The sequence below is a fragment of the Cebus imitator genome, unplaced genomic scaffold (assembly GCF_001604975.1).
Source record: "Cebus imitator isolate Cc_AM_T3 unplaced genomic scaffold, Cebus_imitator-1.0 Scaffold61, whole genome shotgun sequence".
NCBI lineage: Eukaryota > Metazoa > Chordata > Mammalia > Primates > Cebidae > Cebus > Cebus imitator.
Genome location: NW_016107376.1, coordinates 9197614 through 9219539, shown reverse-complemented (window position 1 = coordinate 9219539; position 21926 = coordinate 9197614). Strand labels below are relative to the sequence as shown.

Sequence of the window (21926 nt, the reverse complement as noted above, 5' to 3'; positions counted from 1 at the left end):
AAAAAAAAAGAAAAGAAAACTTTTCCAGCAAAGAAAAGCCTGGGCTGCAATGTCTTCACTGCTGAATTCTACCAAATATTTAAAGAAATAATACCAATCCTACTCAAAAGATTCTGAAAAGCAGAGGAGGGATACTTCCAAACTCATTCTATGAGGCCAGTATTACTGTTATACAAAAACCAGAAGGTGACACATCACAAAAGGAAATTGCAGGCTAATATCTCTGATGAATATTGGTGTAAAGATCCTCAGTAAAATACTAGCAAACTGTAGCAAATTGAACTTAGCAACACATCAAAAAGATCATTTATTATAATCAAGTGGGATTTTTCTCACTTGGATGCAAAGATGTTTCATCATACACAAATCAATCAATGTATTACATCATATCTCAGATGAAGGAAAAAACCATATGATCATTTCAATGGATGCTGAAAAAGCATGTGATAAAATTCAACATCTCTTTATTATGAAAGCCTTAAAAAAAACTGGATATAGAAGGAACATACGCCAACATAATAAAAGTCACATACGAGGCCTCATAGCTAGTATCATACTGAAGGGGGAAGAACTGACAACCTTTCCTCTAAGATCCGGAACACAGGATGCCTACTTTCCCCACTGTTATTCAACGCAGTGCGGAAGTCCTCGCTAGAACAATTAGACAAGAAAAATAAATCGAGGGTTTCCAAACTGAAAAAGAAGTCAAATTATCTTTATTTGCAGATGATATAATCTTATATTTGGAAACATATAGCGACTCCATCAAAAAACAATTAGAATTGATAAATTCAGAAATATTAAAGGATACAAAATCGACACACAGGAATCAGCAGCATTTTTATAAGCTAGTGATAAGCTTTTTCATAAGCTAACAGCAGACAATCTGAAAAAGAAATCAAAAAAGTTACTTCATTTACAGTAGCTACAAATAAAATATCGAAGAATTAACCAAAGAAGTGAAGAACATAATCCCGTATCTATGAATAAAATTAAATGCCTAGTCATTAACCTAAACAAACAATTGAAAGATCTCTACAAGGAAAACTGTAAAACACTGAAGCAAGAAATTGAAGAGGACACCAAAAATTGGAAAGAAATTTCATGTTCATGGATTGGAAGAATCAATATTGTTAAAATATTGATGGTACTCTAAGTACTCTATAGATTCAATGTGATCTCTATAAAAATGCCAATGACATTCTTCACAGAAGTAAAAAAAATCATAAAATTTATATGGAACCATGAAAAACCAAGAATAGCCAACGATATCCTAAGCAAAAAAGAAGAAACCTGGAGGAATCACATCACCTGACTTGAAATTACACCACAGAACTATAGTAACCAAAACATCATAGTACTGGCATAAAAAAAGATACATAGACCAGTGGAACAGAATAGAGAACCGGGAATAAACCCATACATCTGCAATAAACTCATATTTGACAAAGGTGCCAAGAACATAGGCTGGGGAAAGGACAATCTCTTCAATAAATGATGCTGGGAAACCTGGATATTCATATGCAGAATGAAACTAGACACCTATCCCTTGCCATATGTAAAAATCAAATCAAGATGAATTGAAGACAAATCTAAGACCTTAAACTATAAAACTACTAAAAGAAAACACTGGCAGAACTCTTTAGGACATAGGAGTGGGCAAAGATTTCTAGAGAAATACCCTATAAACACAGGCAACCAAAGCAAACATGGACAAATGGGATCACATCAAGTTAAAAAGCTTCTGCACAGCCAGGGAACCAATCAATAAAGTAAATAGACAACCCACAGAATGGGGGAAAAAATTTGTAAACCACCCATCAGACAAGAAATTAATAAACAGAATATATAAGGAGCTCAAACAACTCTATAGGAAAAAATATAATAATCTGATTAAAAAATAGGCAAAAGATCTCCATTGACACTTCTCAAAAGAAGCTGTACAAATGGCAAACAAATACGTATAGGAAGAGGTGCTCAACATCACCGATCATCAGAGAAATGCAAATCAAAACTTCAATGAGCTATCATCTCCCACCAATTAAAAGGGCTTCTATCCAAAGATGCGCAATAGCAAATGCTGGCAAGGATGTGGAGAAAAAGGAACCCTTGTACACTGTTGGTGGGGATGTAAATTAGTACAGCCACTATGAAGAACAGTTGGAGCTTCCTCAAAAGCTAAAAATTGAGCTTTGTGATCCAGCAATCCCACTCCTAAGTATATACCCAAAAGAAAGGAAATAAATGTATCAAAGAGATATCTGTACTCCTTGTGTTTTGCAGCACTGTTCACAATAGCCAAGATTGGGAAGCAACGTAAGTGTCTACCAATGAATAAAGAAAATATGGTGCATACATACAATGGAATACTATGCAGTCATAAAAAAGAATGAGATCCTGTCATCTTCAACAACATGGTTGGAACTGTAAGTCATTATGTTAAGTGAAATAAGTCAGGCACAGAAAGGCAAACTGCACATATTCTCACTTATTTGTGGGATCTAAAAATGAAAACAATTGAGCTCATGGGAAGTTCAATTGTGAATGGTAGTGGAGGGGTTGGTTGTTGAGGATGGCTAATGGGTACAATATATAGTTGGAAAAAATAAATAAGATCTATTATTTGCTAGCACAACAGGATGACTATAGTAAGAAAAGTTTAATTGTAGTTTTTTTTTTAATAACTAAAAGAACATAATCAGCTTGTTTGAAACACAAAGGGTAAATGCTTGAGGTGATGGATATCCCATTTACTCTGATGTGACTATTATACATTGCATACCTGTATCAAAATAGCTCATGTTACCCATAAATATATACACCCACTGTGTACCCCCCAAAATTAAAAAAAAAAAAAACTTCTAATTAAAAACCAAAAGCAAAGTGTGCCTTTGGGCTATGAGGAAGAACCTTGAGAACTCATGGTGGAGCATTTGAGTATGTGTGTATCAAGAAAAACCGGATAAAAACCAGCACTTTCACCTTTTTGTGTAAGTTTTTTTAAAAATTCTTTTTATGGAAGATCTTTAGAAAAAAGGTTAGTTGTGCTGCTGCATTAATGGCAGGAAATAACCATTGATGACTTTTGTTAGGTGCTATTTGTGAAAGGCAGTGAGACAATTACTTTACATGTAGTGCTCTACACAGGATCCCTATGATCACATTACTAAAAAGCCTGTGATAACATTAGGGTATTGTTATCCTGTGTGAGCAGAAGAATGTGACTGAAGCTTAGGACCCTAAGGGGATTTGCACAAGGTCACATCACCCATAGGAAACAGAAGTGGAATCGGAACTTGGGAAGTTTTATCCAAAGCCAGGCCCTTGGCTCTTCTAGCTAACATCTAGCTGCTTTTTGTGAGTTAGCATGTCAGAAGGTAGAACATTCTCCCATAGCTGGTGGTCTGTGATCCACTATTTGTTGAACACTTGCTCTATGTAGATCCTGAAACTCATTACCTAAACATATAAAAAAAATGGTCCACAAAATAACATGGAATACAATTTCATTTAAACAAAAGTTAATTTATACAATGTAATATATGTATGGTAGTGGGCTGAAAAGACCAAGGACAGACGTTCCTTATTTTGGTGAACAAAAATTATTTCCTCAAAATTTTGAAATTTTTGGTTAGGGAGGAGATCTCAGCCTGCTGGTCTTTAGGAGTCGCATTAAGGATGCATAATGGTGTCTCCCAAACTCTAACAGTAAAGTTACTTCAAAAAACCGTGACAGGCTTTTCGTGGTGGCTGCCACCTTACAGTCAGTGGTTTAGGAACCTCAAGAATGATGTAATTGTGTCTGTTTTGTTCTTGTGTCACTAACTTCATTCCGTTATGTACATACATACTCACACACGACTCGCATTTCAATAAATATGTTCAGAGAGTGATAAAGAAGACAAAGTTGGGAGTATGAAAAAGTAGTAACAATAAATTTTTTAAATTAATCTAGACCCCAGGGGGTGCCTGAAACCGCAGACAGCACGAAACCCTGTATAGACCATGTTTTTTCATGCGTGCATACCTATGATAAAGTTTCATTTGTAAATTAGGCACAGTAAGAGATTAACAAAAAATGACTAATTATAACCATGCACTGTAGTAAAAGTTATGTGAACATGATCTCTTGTTTCCTTCCTCAGAATTTCGTATTGTACTGTACTGTGGATAACTGAAACCATGAAAAGCAAAACCACAGGTAAGGGGGACACTTATTTCACACAACAAAGCACAAATTATAAGTGTAAAGATCAATCAGTTTTCACACACTGAATAACACCAATGTAATAAATACACAGATGAAGATATCAAACTTTTTCAGTACCGCAGCCATTATGGCTCCGATAGTAACAAATATTTCCAAATTACAAATGATTGCGGCTATTTCTCAGAAGTAAGGCAGACCTCACACCCAAACTTTGATTCCAGTATCAGGATTAATGACACCACACGCATTCCAAGAAGGTATGAAAAGGTTTCTTGCATAGTGAGACTTTCTGGGGAGAATATGTTAGGCTCCCATGCAGGTCTGAAAAGGCATTGGAGAAAGCAAGAAAATGAAACTGGCCTATGGCGGCTGGCGCGGGGCCAGGGTGAGTGTTCCTTCTCGCAGAAAGGTGTTTGCAGGGCTTCAGCCACCTACCGTGATCAAAGAAGGGAGGACCAAGGTGTTATAATCAATTTGGTCAGATGTGTGGCAGAAGGGAAGAAGGAAGGGCATGGTTGAAAAAATATCCACAGTCCAACATCAAAAAATGGAATCAGAATTTTTTTTTTTTTTTTTTTTTGAGACAGAGTCTCACTCTTGTTGCCCAGTCTGGAGTGCAATGGCGTGATCTCGGCTCACTGCAACCTCCGCCTCCTCGGTTCAAGCCATTCTCCTGCCTCAGCCTCCTGAGTAACTGGGATTACAGGCATGCACCACCACGCCCTGCTAATTTTCATATTNTCACTCTTGTTGCCCAGTCTGGAGTGCAATGGCGTGATCTCGGCTCACTGCAACCTCCGCCTCCTCGGTTCAAGCCATTCTTCTGCCTCAGCCTCCCAAGTAGCTGGGATTACAGGTATGTGCCACCAGGCCCAGCTAATTCTTTATATTTTTAGTAGAGACGGGGTTTCTCCATGTTGGTCAGGCTGATCTCAAAGTCCCAATGTCAGGTGATCTGCCCACCTCAGCCTCTCAAAATGCTGGGATTACAGGCATGAGCCACCGAGCCTGGCCAGAATCAGACTTTTTAATCGTAATTAATTAATTTTATTTTAATTTTATTACATTTTATTTTGAGACAGGGTCTCCCTCTGTCTCCCAGGCCAAAGTACAGTGACACAATCATGGTTCACTGCAGCCTCAACCTCCTGGGCTGAAGTGATCCTCCTGCCTCGACCTCCCAAGTACCTGGGACCATAGGCGCAGGCCACCACGCCCAGCTAATTTTTGTATTTTTCGCAGACACAGTTTTGCCATATTGCCCAGGCTGGTCTCGAACTCTTGGGTTAAAGTAATCTGCTAACCTCAGCCTCCCAAAGTGTCGGCATTGCAGGCATTAGCCAGTGTGTCCGCCAGACTTTTTGTTACACAAACACAACCAGCGTTCATTTCTTGCTCATGCTACATGTCCAAGACGGTTTGGGTGGGGGCTCTGGTCCTTATCGTCTTTCGACTGTCAGAGAAACTATTATTGGGAGTATTGCTGACATTTTGGCAAAGAAAAATGAATAGCCAGTTTCATACACGATCTTAAAGCTTCTGCCCAGAAGTGACGTGTGTCAGTTACACTTACATTTGTTCACCAAAACAAGCCACGTAACTCTGCTGGATACAAGGGAAGAAGCACGTGATCTACCACATGGTTAGAAGGAGGAGCGCCATGGTGGAAAAATGATTCTAACACAAAAATATAAAAATCAAATATAAAATAGAAGGAGGAGCACCGAAAATACAATGAACAACACTGGTGTCTACCCTAGGCGGACGTTAAAGGTTGAGCAGGGCATTGGCAGGTGAGGAAAATAGCACTGTTGAGATGGAAGGATTAACATGAGCAGAGCTGTGAAGGGTGCCCGGTGTGGCCCGACCAGAGTGCTGAAGATGGACACGTGGAAATGAGCTTAGAAAGCCTTGGACGTTAAGTAGTTTGAATTTATAACACGGGATGACAGAAATAACTTTTAGAGTATTAAAAAGTGTTTTCAGTAAGGTGATTTAGATATAGTAAATAAGAAATTGGAATTCTATCATAAGAGAGGAGAGCGAATGAAGGTCTAAACGATGGTGGCAGTGGGGATGCAGACTGCAGGCTGGCACCTCTGGAGGTCCAAGTGGATATGAGATGAGAATAAACAGTGATAATTATTCCATTTTCTTCTGTCTGGGTTGACTGGAAGAATGACAGTGACATGTTGTAGGGCACAAAGAACCAGCTGGGGAAAATTAATGTTTCCTTCTGACAATGCTGAGTTGAAGGTGATGGAGGAGAGGAACAGAGATTAAAAAACTATTGTATAACACCTAAGAACAAAAACAAAACTGGACTCCGAGACGCTAAAATCAACATCCAATAGGTGACTATGGAAGCCGTGGAACTGGATGAGGTTGCCCCATGAGAGGCTACAAAGGGCGAAGAAAAGAAAGCTGAAGATGGAACTTTGGCGAACACCTACATTTGGGGACCGTGCTCATCATGTAAAAGCTAGTCAAGAAAACAAAGAAGGCTGTGTGACACAGGAAAAGGGCTCGAGCTTCAGGGGGAGAGATTCAAGAAAATAAAAAGGAGTGGTTTACAGTGGCAAATGCTGCCAAGAGGACACGTAAGAGAAGCACCAAAAAGATGACAGTGGGCCGGGTGCGGTGGCTCACGCCTGTAATCCCAGCACTCTGGGAGGCCGAGGCAGGCAGATCACAAGGTCAGGAGTTCGAGACCAGTCTGGCCAATATGGTGAAACCCTGTCTCTACTAAAAATACAAAAACTAGCTGGGCGTCTTGGTGGGGTGCCTGTAATCCCAGCTACTTGAGAGGTTGAGGCGGGAGAATTGCTTGAACCCAGGAGACGGAGGTTGCAGTGAGCCAAGATCACACCACTGCACTCCAGCCTGGGCGACAGATCAAGACTCCGTTTAAAAAAAAAATAAAAGTGAATTGCCTGTGAGAGGTGACAGGTGATCTTTGCGAAAGCCATTTTATAGAGAAGTAAACTTAGAAGGCAGGAGGCTTACAGCAAGAAAGGGGAATAAGTAAATATAGATTACACTTTTGGTAAATTTGGGATTGAAAAGAAGGTAAGCCATGTATGGGAAAATAGCTTAAGAGAAAAGCAGAGTTTCTGGAAAGTTGAGCTGTGTAACTTGGCATGCCATCTTGCACACTTCTTTTAGAGCAAGAGTTTTCGTTATAATAAATTACGTTAAAATCTAACTACTACTTTGGTAGGTTCTAAAACACATCATTAGTACCGAAGGGAATTCCACAAGGGTGGGCATGAGACTCAACGTGGACCAAACAGAATCAGCCCCGGAACTGTTTCTGATCCAGAATGCGGCTGGCTTTGGAAGCTGCCAGAATATAAGATGAGACCTGCCAGAGGTCTTCTTTCCTTACGTGCATCGAATCAGCCTGAGAAAGGGGCCAACACAGAGGAAAACAGCCGAGTGAGGCAGAGTCTGGAGAGAAAAACATACGTCTCTGCCTCTAGCTGAGCTCGAAACAAAATCTCAGTGTGTACTTTTCCGTTATGTGAGCTAGTCAAACCCTTCTATTAAAACTAGTTGGAGTTTAGTATTCCATCATTTGCAACTAAGAGTCCTAATACATAACATCACTTAAAGCCATGTATGCATCTTTTTATATCACAGGTGCGATTTTAAAGAACTAACATTTGAGCCAGGCGCGGTGGCTTATCCCAGCACTTTGGGAGGCCAAGGCGGGTGGATCATGAAGTCAAGAGATCGAGACCATCCTGGTCAACATGGTGAAACCCCGTCTCTACTAAAAATACAAAAATTAGCTGGACGTGGTGGCGCACACCTGTAATTTCAGCTACTCAGGAGGCTGAGGCAGGAGAATTGCTTGAACCAAGGAGGTGAGCCAAGGTTGCGCCATTGCACTCCAGCCTGGGTAACAAGAGTGAAACTCCGTCTCAAAAAAAAAAAAAAAACTAACATTTGTTGAAATCTGTGAAGTCGAAATGATGAGAAGGAAATTCAGAATAGAATTGAATTGAACATTTGCCTTTCCTTAAATAATTAACTGTTTCACTATATGAATAGGAAAAATGTTACAATAAGGTAAACATTAACTTTTGAATCATCAGTGTACACGTTTTTCTTTGAGATACAGTGATGCAGCACAAGTGCCTCAGATTATTTAGCTGTTGTTTTCCTCAGTCTTTAAAAAATAATGGCATTGCCACAAACGAAAGGATCAAATCTTTGATCTTTTTAAAGGAAAAAATTTCCATCTTTAAGGTATAATTGCGAGGTTCCAAGATCTAAAAGGATCTTTACCCATACACACCGCATGGGCTGGTCTTCCTCATTTGTTTTTGGATTAGCTCCCAGTGGACATCAAACACAGCAGCAAGATCCTTTTCTCTTTTGTGTTATAAGCTGCTTCAATGTGTGAGTTGTAAATACCCAAACTCTCTCCTGAAGATTAGCCTTAACTAAATTGGCCTGGGGCAAGAGATGAGGAATTCGTCCTCTATTTGCAGGATTAAAAAAAAAAAAAATTAACTTTCAAAAGGAGCAGGAAGAAGCTTGTCCATAATAAATCACTAGCAAGCACGTGTTTTGAAGGGGAAAAGGTTGATATTAATCGAGACAGCATTTTTCCTTCAGTAGAAAAGTTCTTTTTAGTGAATTTGGAACTGACAGCCTTCAAAATGTAGGAAGTTAAGGATTAGAATGGCATAAATTTAAGAAGAAATATTACTGTGTTTTGTACACTTGAGGGTGCTTCTTCCTCTAATTGGGAGGTAGTTACATTCAAATGTCCAAATTATCTACAGCGTTTGTAAACTCCACATAACTAAGGCCACAGTTCACTTTTTGTTTATATGTAAAGGAGTTTGACAGATTTATTTAATTATCAATGGGAATAAAATTATCAATGGGGATACAAATATGACATGATAAAGAGATGGTCTTTAGACTCTGTGTATAATTATAAGAAAATTTCTTAATGAATTATCATGTATTAGAGAGAAAAAGGCAATGGCCAGGGGTCAGAAGACTGGTTCCCAAATTTTGCATTACTGTTGCCAAATTAGAACCTTGGACAAATTAGCTAATCTCTCTGGATCTCAATTTCCTCATCTGTTACAGTTGATCGGGGAGGATTCTATTGAGACTTTGGCTGATAGTTTAGCTACTATTGCTATGCAACAAATTATCTCAAATTTACTGGCATAAAACAACATTTTATCATACAAATGCATTCTATGGGTCTGATATTCAGGCAGGGCTCAGCTGGGCAATTTTTTGCTTCTTGGGACAATTGCTGATGTCATGTCAGCTGTCAGAGGAGTCGGTCCAAAGAGTTTAAGACAACTGCACTCACATCTCTTGGCAGAGATGAGCTCCGTCTGTCAACTGGAGTGCCTGTACATGGCTTCTCTAGCATGGTGGCCTCTCTGACTTGGAGGTTTTAGTGTGGTCAGACCTGTTACATCGTAGCTGGCTTCTCCCAGAGCAAGCATTCCAAAAGAACCACGTGGTTCCAATATAGCGGCATAAGAAGTCACACCCCATTTTGCTGCTTTCTGTTCATTGTAAGGCTGCCCAGATTTAAGGGCAAAGAATATTGATTCCAGGTTTTGATGAGAACAACATCAAATAATTTTACATTCATATTTTAAAACTACCACACCTACTTATAAGGTTCCAGGTATTATCCCTCATCATTGTGCTCCATGGCTATATTTTATTTATTCATTCATTCATTTATCAAATATTTTACTGCATACTCTGGGTCAGGCATAGTGGGCAGCCTTCCAAAAAATTGGCTGGCAAAGCAGAAACATAATCTCTGCTTGCGCATACTTTATAGTCCAATGCATGACACATATATTAATCAAACACAGGTAAATAGACAATTATAAAGTCTACTACCAGCCACAAAGGAAAAGTACAGGGATCCCTGGGTACAGAGCAGAGAGACCTGCCTCAACTGAGGTGAAGGGGAGGCTTCCCTGTGGAATAAATGTCCACTTTGAAAGATAAAGAATGGATTGGAGCCTGGTAGGTGAAGAGTGTCAGTCCATCCACACACAAGGCTTCCTCTTACTGCCTCTCAATCTTGGTCTCCTGATTTAGAAGAAGCCATTTTTTGCACCCTACTTGATTGTGTCTTAGCAGTCACTGATTTCAGAAGGTATTGATATTTGCTATTGAATATGCAGCCTCTGATTTGTTCTTGCCTTCTTGAGGCTCCACTAGCTCCCTACTGTTATCTGAATAAGATCAGTCAGTTTAGCATGGCACTGGAAGCCCCTCCTGTGCTGGCTGCATCCTAACTTCATGGCCTCATTTCCCCCGTCCATTTTGGCTACACCAGCCTGCTTGCTGTTCCCAGAGCATGCATTGATTTTCATGCTTCTGCGCTTTTATTCTCACTGACCTCTCTTTCTGAGGTGTGTTTCCTCTTTGTCTCCACCATTAAAATGCTATGATCTTTGCAGGTCTTGATCAAGTGCCACGCCATTGTGAAGGCTTTCCTAATTCCAGGGCATAATTACTCTATCCTAGGAGTGTTCTCTGTAGCTGTTGACTGATACATCTTTTCAATTCTGCTTTGCTAGCGGTTTCTCCACTCCCACTAAATTTAAAATCCTTGAAGACAGGAACAGTGCCTCAGTCCTGCAAGGCACCTGTCATAGTGTTTTGCATATACTAAGCACTCAGTACTTGTTTGGAGAGGGAAGGAATGAATGAATCATCTGTTGTTGGCCCTCCCTATCCAGGTGTTCCACATTTATGGATTCAGTCAACCACAGATCAAAACAGTTTTTAAAGCAAATAAAAAATACAAGTAAAAATGACACAAACAATACAGTATAACAATTATTTACGTAGCATTTACATTGTATTAAGTACTGTAAGTAATCTAGAAATGATTTAAAGTATACAGGAGGATGTACCTAGGTTATATGCAAATACAACTTTTCCATAAATGCTTTTATATAAGGAACTTGAGCATCTTCAGATTTTGGTATATGTGAGGTCCAAATCCTGCCCCCTTACTGAGGCACAACTGTATATCATTTTGAAGATTATAGGGATATCAAATTCAGAGATGTTTGCTACCTTTTTGCATACTCAGCACTTAACATTGTAGGTGGTATCCAATATTAATATTCACTGAAAATAAGCTTGTAGCATTTAATATGTGCATATTTTAAATACCATGGAACTACTGGATGTTTTGTACACAATGCTGGTTACATTTTTAAGCACTTCCACTAAATTAATACTCTTTAGGGCAGGAATTGTGCCTTCTCTGTATTTGTGCCTTTGTTTTCCTAGATATTTGTTTTACGTATAAATGACTGATGTAAAATAAAAACACTTGTCAGCTATTTCTTAGATTCAAAAGTTACTCAGATACTTTCACATTTATTAGATACACGTCACTGTGCTAAGCAATATGGGAATTCGGGTTCATATATGCATACATAGTAGAATTGGGTAAACATAGTTTATTGTGGATTTGGATCTACTCTGAAGGAAGTGATGCATTTTGAAAAGTAATAACCACATCCAGCCATCCAGCAAGTCTTTGATGTGACTCAATAATACGTAAGTAGGTCTTAATCTTGTCTTTCAGTATTGCCATTATACAAGTATTTTCACTGTCTTTATTTGCAGACTGTTTTTTATTGTATTTGAAGAGTGTGGTAAGGGCAACCCTCTGGGTGGAGTGGTGGAGCGAGAAGGCCGGAAAGAGAACTGAGAGCCCTAAAACCAGGGACAATTCGAGTCAGACGGACTAGAAGATTACAGTAGCGGGTCCAACTCCCTTATTCCACAGATGAGCAAATAGGCAGGAGTTTACACACTTGCCTTTTTATCCCATGCTGCTCAGTCTTTGGGAGTCTGCAATGAAAAAGAAGACCTCACAGGTGGAAGGAAGCAGTTTTCTGGCTGTTTTTCTTTGGAGGGTCTCTTCTCAACAGCACTGCTCGAGAGCACACCTGTTAGATTCCTGTCAGAGCTTAGCAAGTGCACACTTATTTATACCACCAATGACATCATTCATCCATCTTGGAAGCCGTAGTGCTCTCCCCCACAGGTTCTCAGCGGCTACTACGATGTCCCCTGATTTCATCGACCTCTGTGTGTCTTCAGTCCTTGACCTTTAAGTCTCCCTGGTGCCAGAATGTCTGCAGCTGTAGGATCAAAGACCTTTGGGGGGAAAATCCATTCTCAAAAGAGAGGAAGATGGGGTGAGTTATTAGGAAAACCAGCCATATGCCCCCAAGCCTTTGTTCAGCTGGAAAAATGCCTGAACTATATTCTGAATATAAACATCAAGCCCTAAGACCGAAACACAGCACAAGTCAGAAACAGAATTGAAATTAAAGCTCAGGTCTCCTGCCTGCCAGTTCAGAGCCACATTCTGTGTCTTCTAAAAGAACTTGATGTGTCTCATACAAAGTAAGTGCTCAATAAATATCTTTGAGCTAGATGAATGAATGAGGTGGCATATAATGACAGATACAAATATAGCAACATTTTTAAGATAAGAGCAGAAGACAAAGCAGCAATTTAAACGTAAAAGACAAGGTTAGACCTTTTAGTGTGTGTCCTAGAATTAAATCTAAATTCTGTTTCCAGCTTCCTGGCAGGCAAAGGAAAAAGGGCAATGCACTGGACTTGTCCAAGATCTCATTTGTGTAAGAGACACAGCAGTCCACAGCATCATGTTTTCCCCACTTTTCTGTCTCTGGGTGAAATGCGTCTTATGGAAAATCTTCTCACTCTACCACAGTGTTGTTTATATTTTGAGAACGTGTGAAGATTCTTCCTTGGTGTACAGCCAAAGCGCTTCTTTGCAACAGTTTGTACTCCCTTTTTCAAATGTTCGTTGTTCAAAGGGAATAATTCCATTTTGGTTACCATTCCCCTGCCGCCTGCAACTGCTGTTTCCAAATCTCAGCCAAGACCCATTGTTTAAGTGGAACCCCAGAGCGTTCTTAAAATATTTCCTAAGGACTCTCTAGTTATAGATGTCCTTCCTCTGCCAGTCTTACAAAGCTAGATGCTAGGATATTTTGCAATCTGTTATACTTAGCCCAGTTTATATTCCTTGGCTATGTTATCTCAGGCACCCCCTTAAGAATCTCTTAACAAATAAAGCAACCTGAGTAGAATAAAGTCCTTGTTGATTGATTGACCTGAGCTTTGCAGTGCACTCAGCCAGATCTCGATTTGCAGCTCTCTGCATTCCACGCAGGCATTCCCTCCTGTTTATGGCCAAGCTCCATATTTTTCCTCCTGTTTTTCACTATGTCTGTGATAGTGTCCATCTCCCTATCTGAAGTCATAATTCAACTTTGAGCATGTTTTCCTGATGTAATTTGCCAAAAAAGCATGTGAAGGTTCGTACACGTTAAATTCACTTGAAACACTGGCACATATGTCTTTTAGCCCAGAAATTTGTACATTCAATTAATTGGCTCCTTTGTTTTCTGGGTGAGAAAACAGAAACCCTAAAAAGTAAAATGATTTGCTTTTCAGTCCTTATCCTGGTATTTAACCTGTTCGAAGTTCTTTGTGATGTTCCCTTTTATGTTGTCTTTATTTTGTGTACCGGGAGATTGCATTTCCCAATTCATTGGATGTTGACCTCGGGCGAGCATCCTGCATGTTCTTTATTTTTCTTCCTTTTCTTTTGAGACGGAGTTTTGCTCTTGTTGCCCAGGCTGGAGTGCAGTGGCACAATCTCGGCTCACTGCAACCTCCGCCTCCTGGTTCAAGCGATTCTCCTGCCTCAGCCTTCCAAGTAGCTGGGATTATAGGAGCCTGCCACCATGCCCAGCTGATTTTTGTATTTTTAGTAGACATAGGGTTTCATCATGTTGGCCAAGCTGGTCTCGAACTCCTGACTTCACGTGATCCATGCGCTTCGGCCTCTCAAAGTGCTGGGATTACAGGTGTGAGCCACTGAGCCCGGCATGCATATTCTTAATTCTTAACAGATTAATGAACTCAGTGAAATTAGAATTATCTTATATTCTATTTCAACCTGAAAAACACTGAATGAATTAATAAATACGTAAATTAGAGTCACTTTAAAGTAAAAATAAAATCTGTCAAATATTTTGGTCACTTGGGTATTTTAAGGCAGAATCGATAACATAAGTTTTGCATTTTTCTAAATCAGTTTTATCATTATAACATATCAATTCTGAATATCTTTCTTCGCCTACCAATTCTGACTTTTTGTATTGAAAATATGTATTCTTTTTAATGCTGTATTTAAAAAAATCTTGATAAGTTGAAGACTCTACCCTCATAGGTAAATTTTTTCTTCTAGGATGCCAGATGGGCAATGCAGCTCTTATTTTTAAGAAGAGGATTTATAGAATAGAAAAACAATGCAGTCTTTGTAGGAGCTTCTACAAACAGGAGATGTGAGAAGTGTTCAAAACAAAGACGGGGTCATCCTTAAAAATACAGAAAGTTTTGATCTTTCTCCTTGCCTAGAGCAAGGTGAAAGGGTAGACCCTTAAACTAAGTCTGATCTGTGTATTTAGGTTAAACAGCACTTCCAACGTGTATAGGCAAGCAGAAGCATTATTCAAATGGTAAAAAATGCAGGCTCCAGATTTTGTAACTATACAAATATATCATGTAAAATAAATACCTTTTTCTCCCTCCTAGGTTTAACTATAGGAAAGAATGAATCCTTAAAAAGGAATGATTCAATGGTGTAAGAATGCAAATTTGGCAAAGTAATAAAACGCTAGCAATTCTGGACATTTTACATTCTTGCCTGTAACTGAAAGTTCTGTACTTCTTTCTAGGGTTGGTATGCTTCCCAGCCTTATAACTACTGATACTTTTGACAGATCTTGGAAAGAGTGACTCATTTATGAAGACGCACAGCATTTAAGAAAACAACCACAGGATGATGAGGGAAAGGTGTGACGACTAGGCTTGTGTTTTGACTAATCCTGGGGAAATGTATAAGCCCTTCAGATATTTGCTAATTTCTCTAGGAGAGAGCACGTTTGTCGCTGTAAGTCCATCCAGTTACTGTGGAATGATTTATAGAAGCACTCTTGATCCACGAGGGTTGACACCTAGCCACTCAACTGCCATAGAGAGCTTCAATCTGCTTGGCAAACCTGGCATATCTAGAAACATTGCTTACATATATAAATCTATCAAGGATACTAGGAATTTACATTTCTGAAGTCATAACTTTTTGATTTTTTTTTGCAATAGAAACTTCTCACCCCCGCTTGCTCTCATTCACTGAAGTACAAGTGTCTTAGTATTGTGTTTTGAAATGGAAACAACAGTCTAACGAGTTGTTTTCTTCTGTCATGTTTGCAGTTCCTGCTTGATGGATTCTGCTAACTCCCAGGAGAATCCAAGCGGGAGGACAAGTAGAAGAAAAAAGAGTCCTAAGCCTGGACCCTTCAGTTTGTTGTTTATGGAACATTCGTGCAGTCCCCAGAAGGGGCGCGTTAAGCGGACCAGACACCCAGCTTTAGGCAGCACCCACGAGGCACCCAGACACTGGAACAGAGGTGTGATGCAGAAGCCCAGCTATCTAAACCCAGCCATAAAGGCAGAGATGGAGAATCAAGCGTGGCTTGATGTGGCGTCGCAGCATGTTGACTGGAGCCTTAAGCTCTTCTGGCTTCGACTCAGGTCTCTAAGCTGGTTTTTAAGGGCTGGGGCAGGTCCGTCTGCATGTGGAGTCCAAGGTCTACCATATGGGAGGCCAGTAGTGTCACTACGATTGTGCAGTTTGCACAAAAGCACTTGGTCAGGCTGAAACCTAGTCCAGGGCTCCTGTCTCCAAACCGTGTGCTTCACACATCCTGTGTTATCTCCTCAACAATACCTTTTTGTAAATCTGAAACGCTTCCCTATGTGCCTGGGGTGACCTGCCAGGAGGTTCATTTGGCCAGGACTCAAAATCAGGCAGCTCCTCAAATTTATACTTCTAGAGCTACCCCCAAGATATGTCATTCCTACAATCAGAGAGATACTTAGGATTGAAAGCAGGAGACTGGTTTATTGTTCACTTAAACCTATGCCCTGTTGTAAGACCACCTATCACTTGTGGTGTGACATTGGTGTGAATCAGAAAAAGGCAGATATAGTTCTCCACCAGGTTTAGCAACTGAAGAGCGAGCCAGATTCTAATCCCCACTCTTCTCCTTGGTCCACCTGCACAGTCATACCTGGTGGCTCTGCCTATATGTCACTTTAAAAAATAAATCTGGAAACTATTTTCTAAATTGCGAACTTATATTACATATATTTTTTGTCATAGAGTGTTAATTGCTTTCATAATGAAAAATCACACAGTTTTTATAACTAAGTTTTAGCACTCCTTCATTTAAAAATATACCAGGACTATCAAAAAATAAAAGCGGGCTGGTTGCTCTCGCTCGCTCTCTTTCTCTCTCGCTTCACTTTTGAGAAGCCCCAGCCAAGGAACAGGAGGGAAGGAGGCTGGGGCTGGAGGCTTGCAGGCTTGACACCTTCTGCTGCAAATACTGGAGCTAACCAAGCTGCCTGTCACCTCTCATAGTTTTTCCTCCAGGAAATGTCATGGCTTCGTTGCATTGCAAGAAAATGATGTCATAGTGTGGGGCCCTGATCCATTTCCTGACTTTTAACCTGAGTCTCATAACCTTTTTCAGCTGTACTGCAACCAGAGAAAATGAAACACATCGAAATGTGAAGGCTGGCACGTCTCCTAAAGGCCTTTGAGGCCCCCGGGTGGGGTTAACTTATGCATATATATTAATGATCAAAATACAGTCATGTTTGGGTGTCATATCCTGGATATACCATGGACCCACTACCAAGGAAATGGAAAGGAAATAGGTTTCAGGATGTGTCTGTAGTTGCTTGGCAGAAACCCTTCCCCTTCCTATATTGGGTTGGATTAGTAGTGACAATGTTAAATTTAATTAGGATGGCTTGCTTGTTTTTTCTTCTGATGGTGGTTTTTGTCGTTAAACTCCATGAGAAAATTAAGAATGGTTGGTGAACTGATATTTGAAGTCTTACATACTGCATTTGTGTCTCTTCGTCTCAGGACTGCTTACAAGCCCAGCCCAAATGACATTATGGAGCTATTTCCTGGAATGTCAAGGGCTGAAATTGCCCTGTCAAGAATGAGTCTGTTCTTTCAGGGATTTCAGAAAGCAAGGGCTCAGATTGCATTCTTGCTCTGTTATTATAAGTTTTTCCTGGCAGGAAACCACTGGGTCTCAGATAATTTGCATATATCCAATGAGAGTGATCTACTGTTCTATGGAGGTTTTCAAGATTGCATGACAACACCATGGAAGAATCTCATATGGGGAAAGGGGATTTTTTTCCCCCTTTCCCTAAGCCCCATTTTAAATAGTTTCCTTCCCACAAGCCGATGTGTCCACATTCAAAGAGTTGTGAGTAACCCAGCTCATTTTTCTGCCTTGGCCTTTGCCACTAGTTCTGTAATATCAACAGCCACACAAAACTGGAAGGCAACTGTTTAAAGGAAAGGTGCTTATTCCTTCTAGTGTGGAAAACAGACTTCTGTGCATGCATATGAAGGCAAGAAATAACCTCTTCGTTCTCCCAGGCAAGGGCGTAGCAAAATGACTCCTCATTTCTTGTTGACTGTAAGGGCAAGAAATACCTCCATATTATTTTGTGATATCGGAATATAATTTTCCATGTCATACATGGGATTTCAGTTAACCTAAAAGACGTGGTATAGGACGACTTCACTTGGTGCCATAAAAGTTTTGTCTCTGGTTGGAATCATCAGAATTCTGTACAAAAATGTCAAAGTTACTCAGATAATGTACATTTGAAGTCCCTACTTGTGTATTTCCAGTCCCAGGACTAGATATTTTATTGCTCCATTAAAGTGACAAATAAACATGTGTTGACTGAAAGCCCAGGGGCTGGGAGGCACTTCCAGGACTTCCAGACACCAACAACAGGACTTCCGTTTATGTCACAGGAACCCAGTGAACAATGACTCAAGTGACTGCATCATGCTCATATTATCTGAGCATTCCTCCCCGTTATTGGGTGCGCTGGTTATGTGTTTACTTACATTTGCTTCCTTATGTATATCCCACTCTGTTCTGAAGGAATTTAAGGTGACTGCTGGGCATTTGATCAAGAATTAGAGCTCCGGCAATTTCAGGACCAGCTGTGTGCCTTTGAACGTGTCACTGAGCCTTTCTGCATATCAGATTTTTCATCTGTAAAATGCAGGTATTTACCAGTTTCGTGTCCAGAGTGATACATGTAATTTTTTTTTGAGATGGAATTTTGCTCTTGTTGCCCAGGCTGGAGTGCCATGGCACAATCTCGGCTCCACCGCAACTTCCGCCTTCCAGGTTCAAGGTATTCTCCTCCCTCAGCCTCCCTAGTATCTGGGATTACAGGCATGCCACCATGCTCAGTTAATTTTGTATTTTTAGTAGAGACGGGGTTTCTCCATGTTGGTGAGGCTGGTCTTGAACTCCCATGCTCAGGTGATCCGCCCACCCCCGCCTCTCAAAGTGCTGGGATTACAGGCGTGAGCCACCACACCCAGACTTATATGTAAAACTTTTATTCTTAACTCATTAAATATCAAATGAATGGGCTCTACAAAGACTGGCATTCAACGGCATCCAATAAACCTGTCGCATGAATCTGTAACACCTCATGCTAATTTTGAGTGCTGACAGTATGTTGAACTTTGTGCTATGCGCTTTACCTATGGGGTATCATTGAATTCTTTCAGCAAGCCTGTGAATTAGCTGCCCCACATCAGCTCCATCTGACCAGGAGAAAAATGAGGGGACGCCCTAAAATCACAGAGGGCCAGGATCTGGATTTCTGGGCCAAGCGCTCCTCATTCCAAAGCCCCGCCCTCTTTCTACTGTCGGACCCCGGTGCATCCCCAACTTCAGTGTGCATCATTGCCGTCTGGAGTGAGAACCACTGCATTATGCTATAAAGAACTACAGTTAAAGGACCAGGGCAGAGAGACTGTAAGAAGCAGGTTTCTGGACATTCAAGCTACTCAATAGCTGAATGGGTTGCCTTTTGGGAATGGTTGAATTGTAAGGGGCTTATAGATCTTGGGACGTTTGATGAGAAGTTGGCCTAACAGACCTCGAAGGTGCCTTCTAACTATTAAACTGTCATGTGTGCCAAAGACAAGAGCCAGAGCCTCTAGAAGGGAGGGTCACACTCGCTATGCAGAAGGCCCTTCTCGTTACGGCACAATTCAGTGTCTTAAGTGTGCTTTGGAGATTTTGAGTCCCTTTGGTAATGACAATGAAGTAAAGCTGAGAAAAAGGTTTCCTTAATTTAAGTAATATGGAATTACAGTTTAATGAAACATCACACAGGGAACAAGAGAAACTTAAAGACAACATTCATTCACTGTAAGTTTATGTTTCAAATTTTAAAATTTCTATAACGAATACAATTTCAATTTGTATGTCATAATATATAAATTAGAAAAAGGTTAATTTTAAAAGGCTAAAATATAAAACAATTAAAATTTTTATTTAATAAGAACATAGTGGAAAAGAGTTTAAAGGTCAAAATTATTTTGTAAATATTTCAAAATAAAGATCACATATAAGGCAAATTTAAGACAAACACTGCTCCAAATTTACTGCCCATTCGTCTGACCCTGGGAAGAAAAACAAATGAAGAAGTGTTTATTTCTATAGTTTATCAAAGAAAATAAAGTGCCACTTCTGACATTTAATTTAGCCCTTTTTTATGTCACAGGAACCCAGTGAAGGATGGAAGGATGACTCACGCAACTGCATCATGGTACCACTTAAGGGTTTAAGAGAAATCAACAGAGAACAAAATTGGTGGTAGTGGTGAGAGGGGGTGGTGGAAAGACATAAAAAAGAAATATATGTGCAATAAAATAATCTGGCGTGATCATAAAACACTCAGGAAAAGCCATCACTTCTGTGGGCAGGCCTGTCTAAGGAAGCGGGGAATCTCTCTGTCGAATACTCTGCTGGTCATTTGCTGTTAGTTTTGCCTGATTTGGATTGGGTTGGGGCTTTTCAAAAATTAACAGAAGGTTAAAGGGCACTATCCAAAATCTTTGATTGGGAGCCAAGTATTTAAATTTCATTAGGAGTGAGGGGAAGGAACATTTCTTGAGCACCTATCAAGTGTATGCCCTGTGTCAGGCTCTTACAGGAAATTTTATCCGTTTTATTCTTGCAACATATGAGGTAGGGGTTATCTCCATTTTATAAATGGGGAAACTTAGGCTCAGAGAGGTTTACTATCAATTTGCTCAAGGCTACTCAGATGATTAGTAATAGAAGAGATAATTAAACCTCAAACTGTCTGGCTTCAGAAGTGGCCCCACACGCCAGGTTCTCCCTGTCTCAAAAAGAATGGTGAAAACAATTATTCTCCAACACACCACTGCTCTTCGACATGAAAATGCAAATCCACTTTTTCTGTCTACCCTTTCCTGGAGAATTAGATTCCATAGTACATTCCCTATGACACATGAGTGATTTTTAGATTTGAAATGCTTCTGCTGCAAGGTTAGGTAAGATTTAAGCTATGGCTAGGAAGACATAAAAATGAAATTTAGTGTTGCAAACTGCTACCCTTTTGACCCCCGCATTCCCAGTCCGAACTTTCCTGGTTTCTTTTCTTTTCTTCTTCTTCTTCTTTTTTTTTTTTTTTTTGAGACAGAATCCTACTCTGTCACCCAGGTTGGAGTGCAGTGGCACAATCTTGGCTCACTGCAACCTCCGCCTCCTGGGTTCAAGCAATTCTCCTGCCTCAGCCTCCTGAGTAGCTGAGACTACAGGTGTGCACCACCATACGCGACTAATTTTTGTTTTATTAGTAGAGATGGGGTTTCACCATATTGGCCAGGCTGGTCTCGAACTCCTGACCTCGTGATCTTCCCGCCTGGACTCCCAAAGTGCTGGGATTACAGGTGTGAGCCAACATGCCCCACCAAGGCCTCTTTTTTATTTTACACTGCACTTACCCTCTTCTGATATACTAATTGTTTATGTTTATTGTTTATTCTGTGTCTTTCTGCTTGAAAATAGACTCCATATTTTTTGTCTGTTTTCTTCATAGATGCATATCAATTTTCTGGAAGAAAGATCAGTAAACTTTTCTGCCATGGGCTATATAATGAATAGGTATTGTGGGCTAGAAGACTTTTGTGGATCCGTTCACCTCTCCCACTGTGGTGCTGAAGCAGCCATAGACAATATGTAAACAAGGGACCATGGCTATAGTCCCCTGGGAGACAGAAAAGACCTTCTACAAAAAAAGTTATTGCATCATTAACAGCTTTACAATGCCTAGTTTAATTTCAATTTAAATGTTAACAATAAATCAATTTGCTTTTTAAGAATTCTTTGGGCCAGGCAGGGTGGTTTGAGTCTGTAATCCCAGCACTTTGGGAGGCTGATGTGGGCAGATCACGAGGTCAGGAGTTCGAGACCAGCCTGACCAACATGGTGAAACCCCATCTCTACTAAAAATACAAAAAATTAGCCAGGCATGGTGGTGCATGCCTGTAATCTCAGCTACTCTGGAGGCTGAGGCAGGAGAATAGCTTGAACCCAGAAGGTGGAGGTTGCAGACAGCTGAGATTGCACCACCACACTCCAGCCTGGATGCCAAATCGAGAAAAAAAAAAGAATTCTTTGGAAACTTCAGGGTGAGT

At 40.2% G+C, this 21926-nt stretch overlaps 1 protein-coding gene across 2 annotated transcripts in view; it reads right to left on the bottom strand.

Annotated features, from left to right (window-relative positions):
• Nucleotides 1–21926, bottom strand: part of TMEM212 (transmembrane protein 212) — a 74092-nt gene that overhangs the window by 24810 nt on the left and 27356 nt on the right. Inside the window, exon 4 of one of the 2 annotated variants that reach the window (XM_017529885.2) lies at nucleotides 19624–19883. The exons of the other annotated variant lie outside the window; for it this stretch is intronic. Coding sequence (XP_017385374.1) covers nucleotides 19863–19883 — 21 coding nt within the window. The 3' untranslated portion in view covers nucleotides 19624–19862. Of the gene's footprint in view, nucleotides 1–19623; nucleotides 19884–21926 lie in introns of those variants that run through there. 2 annotated transcript variants of the gene reach the window in all.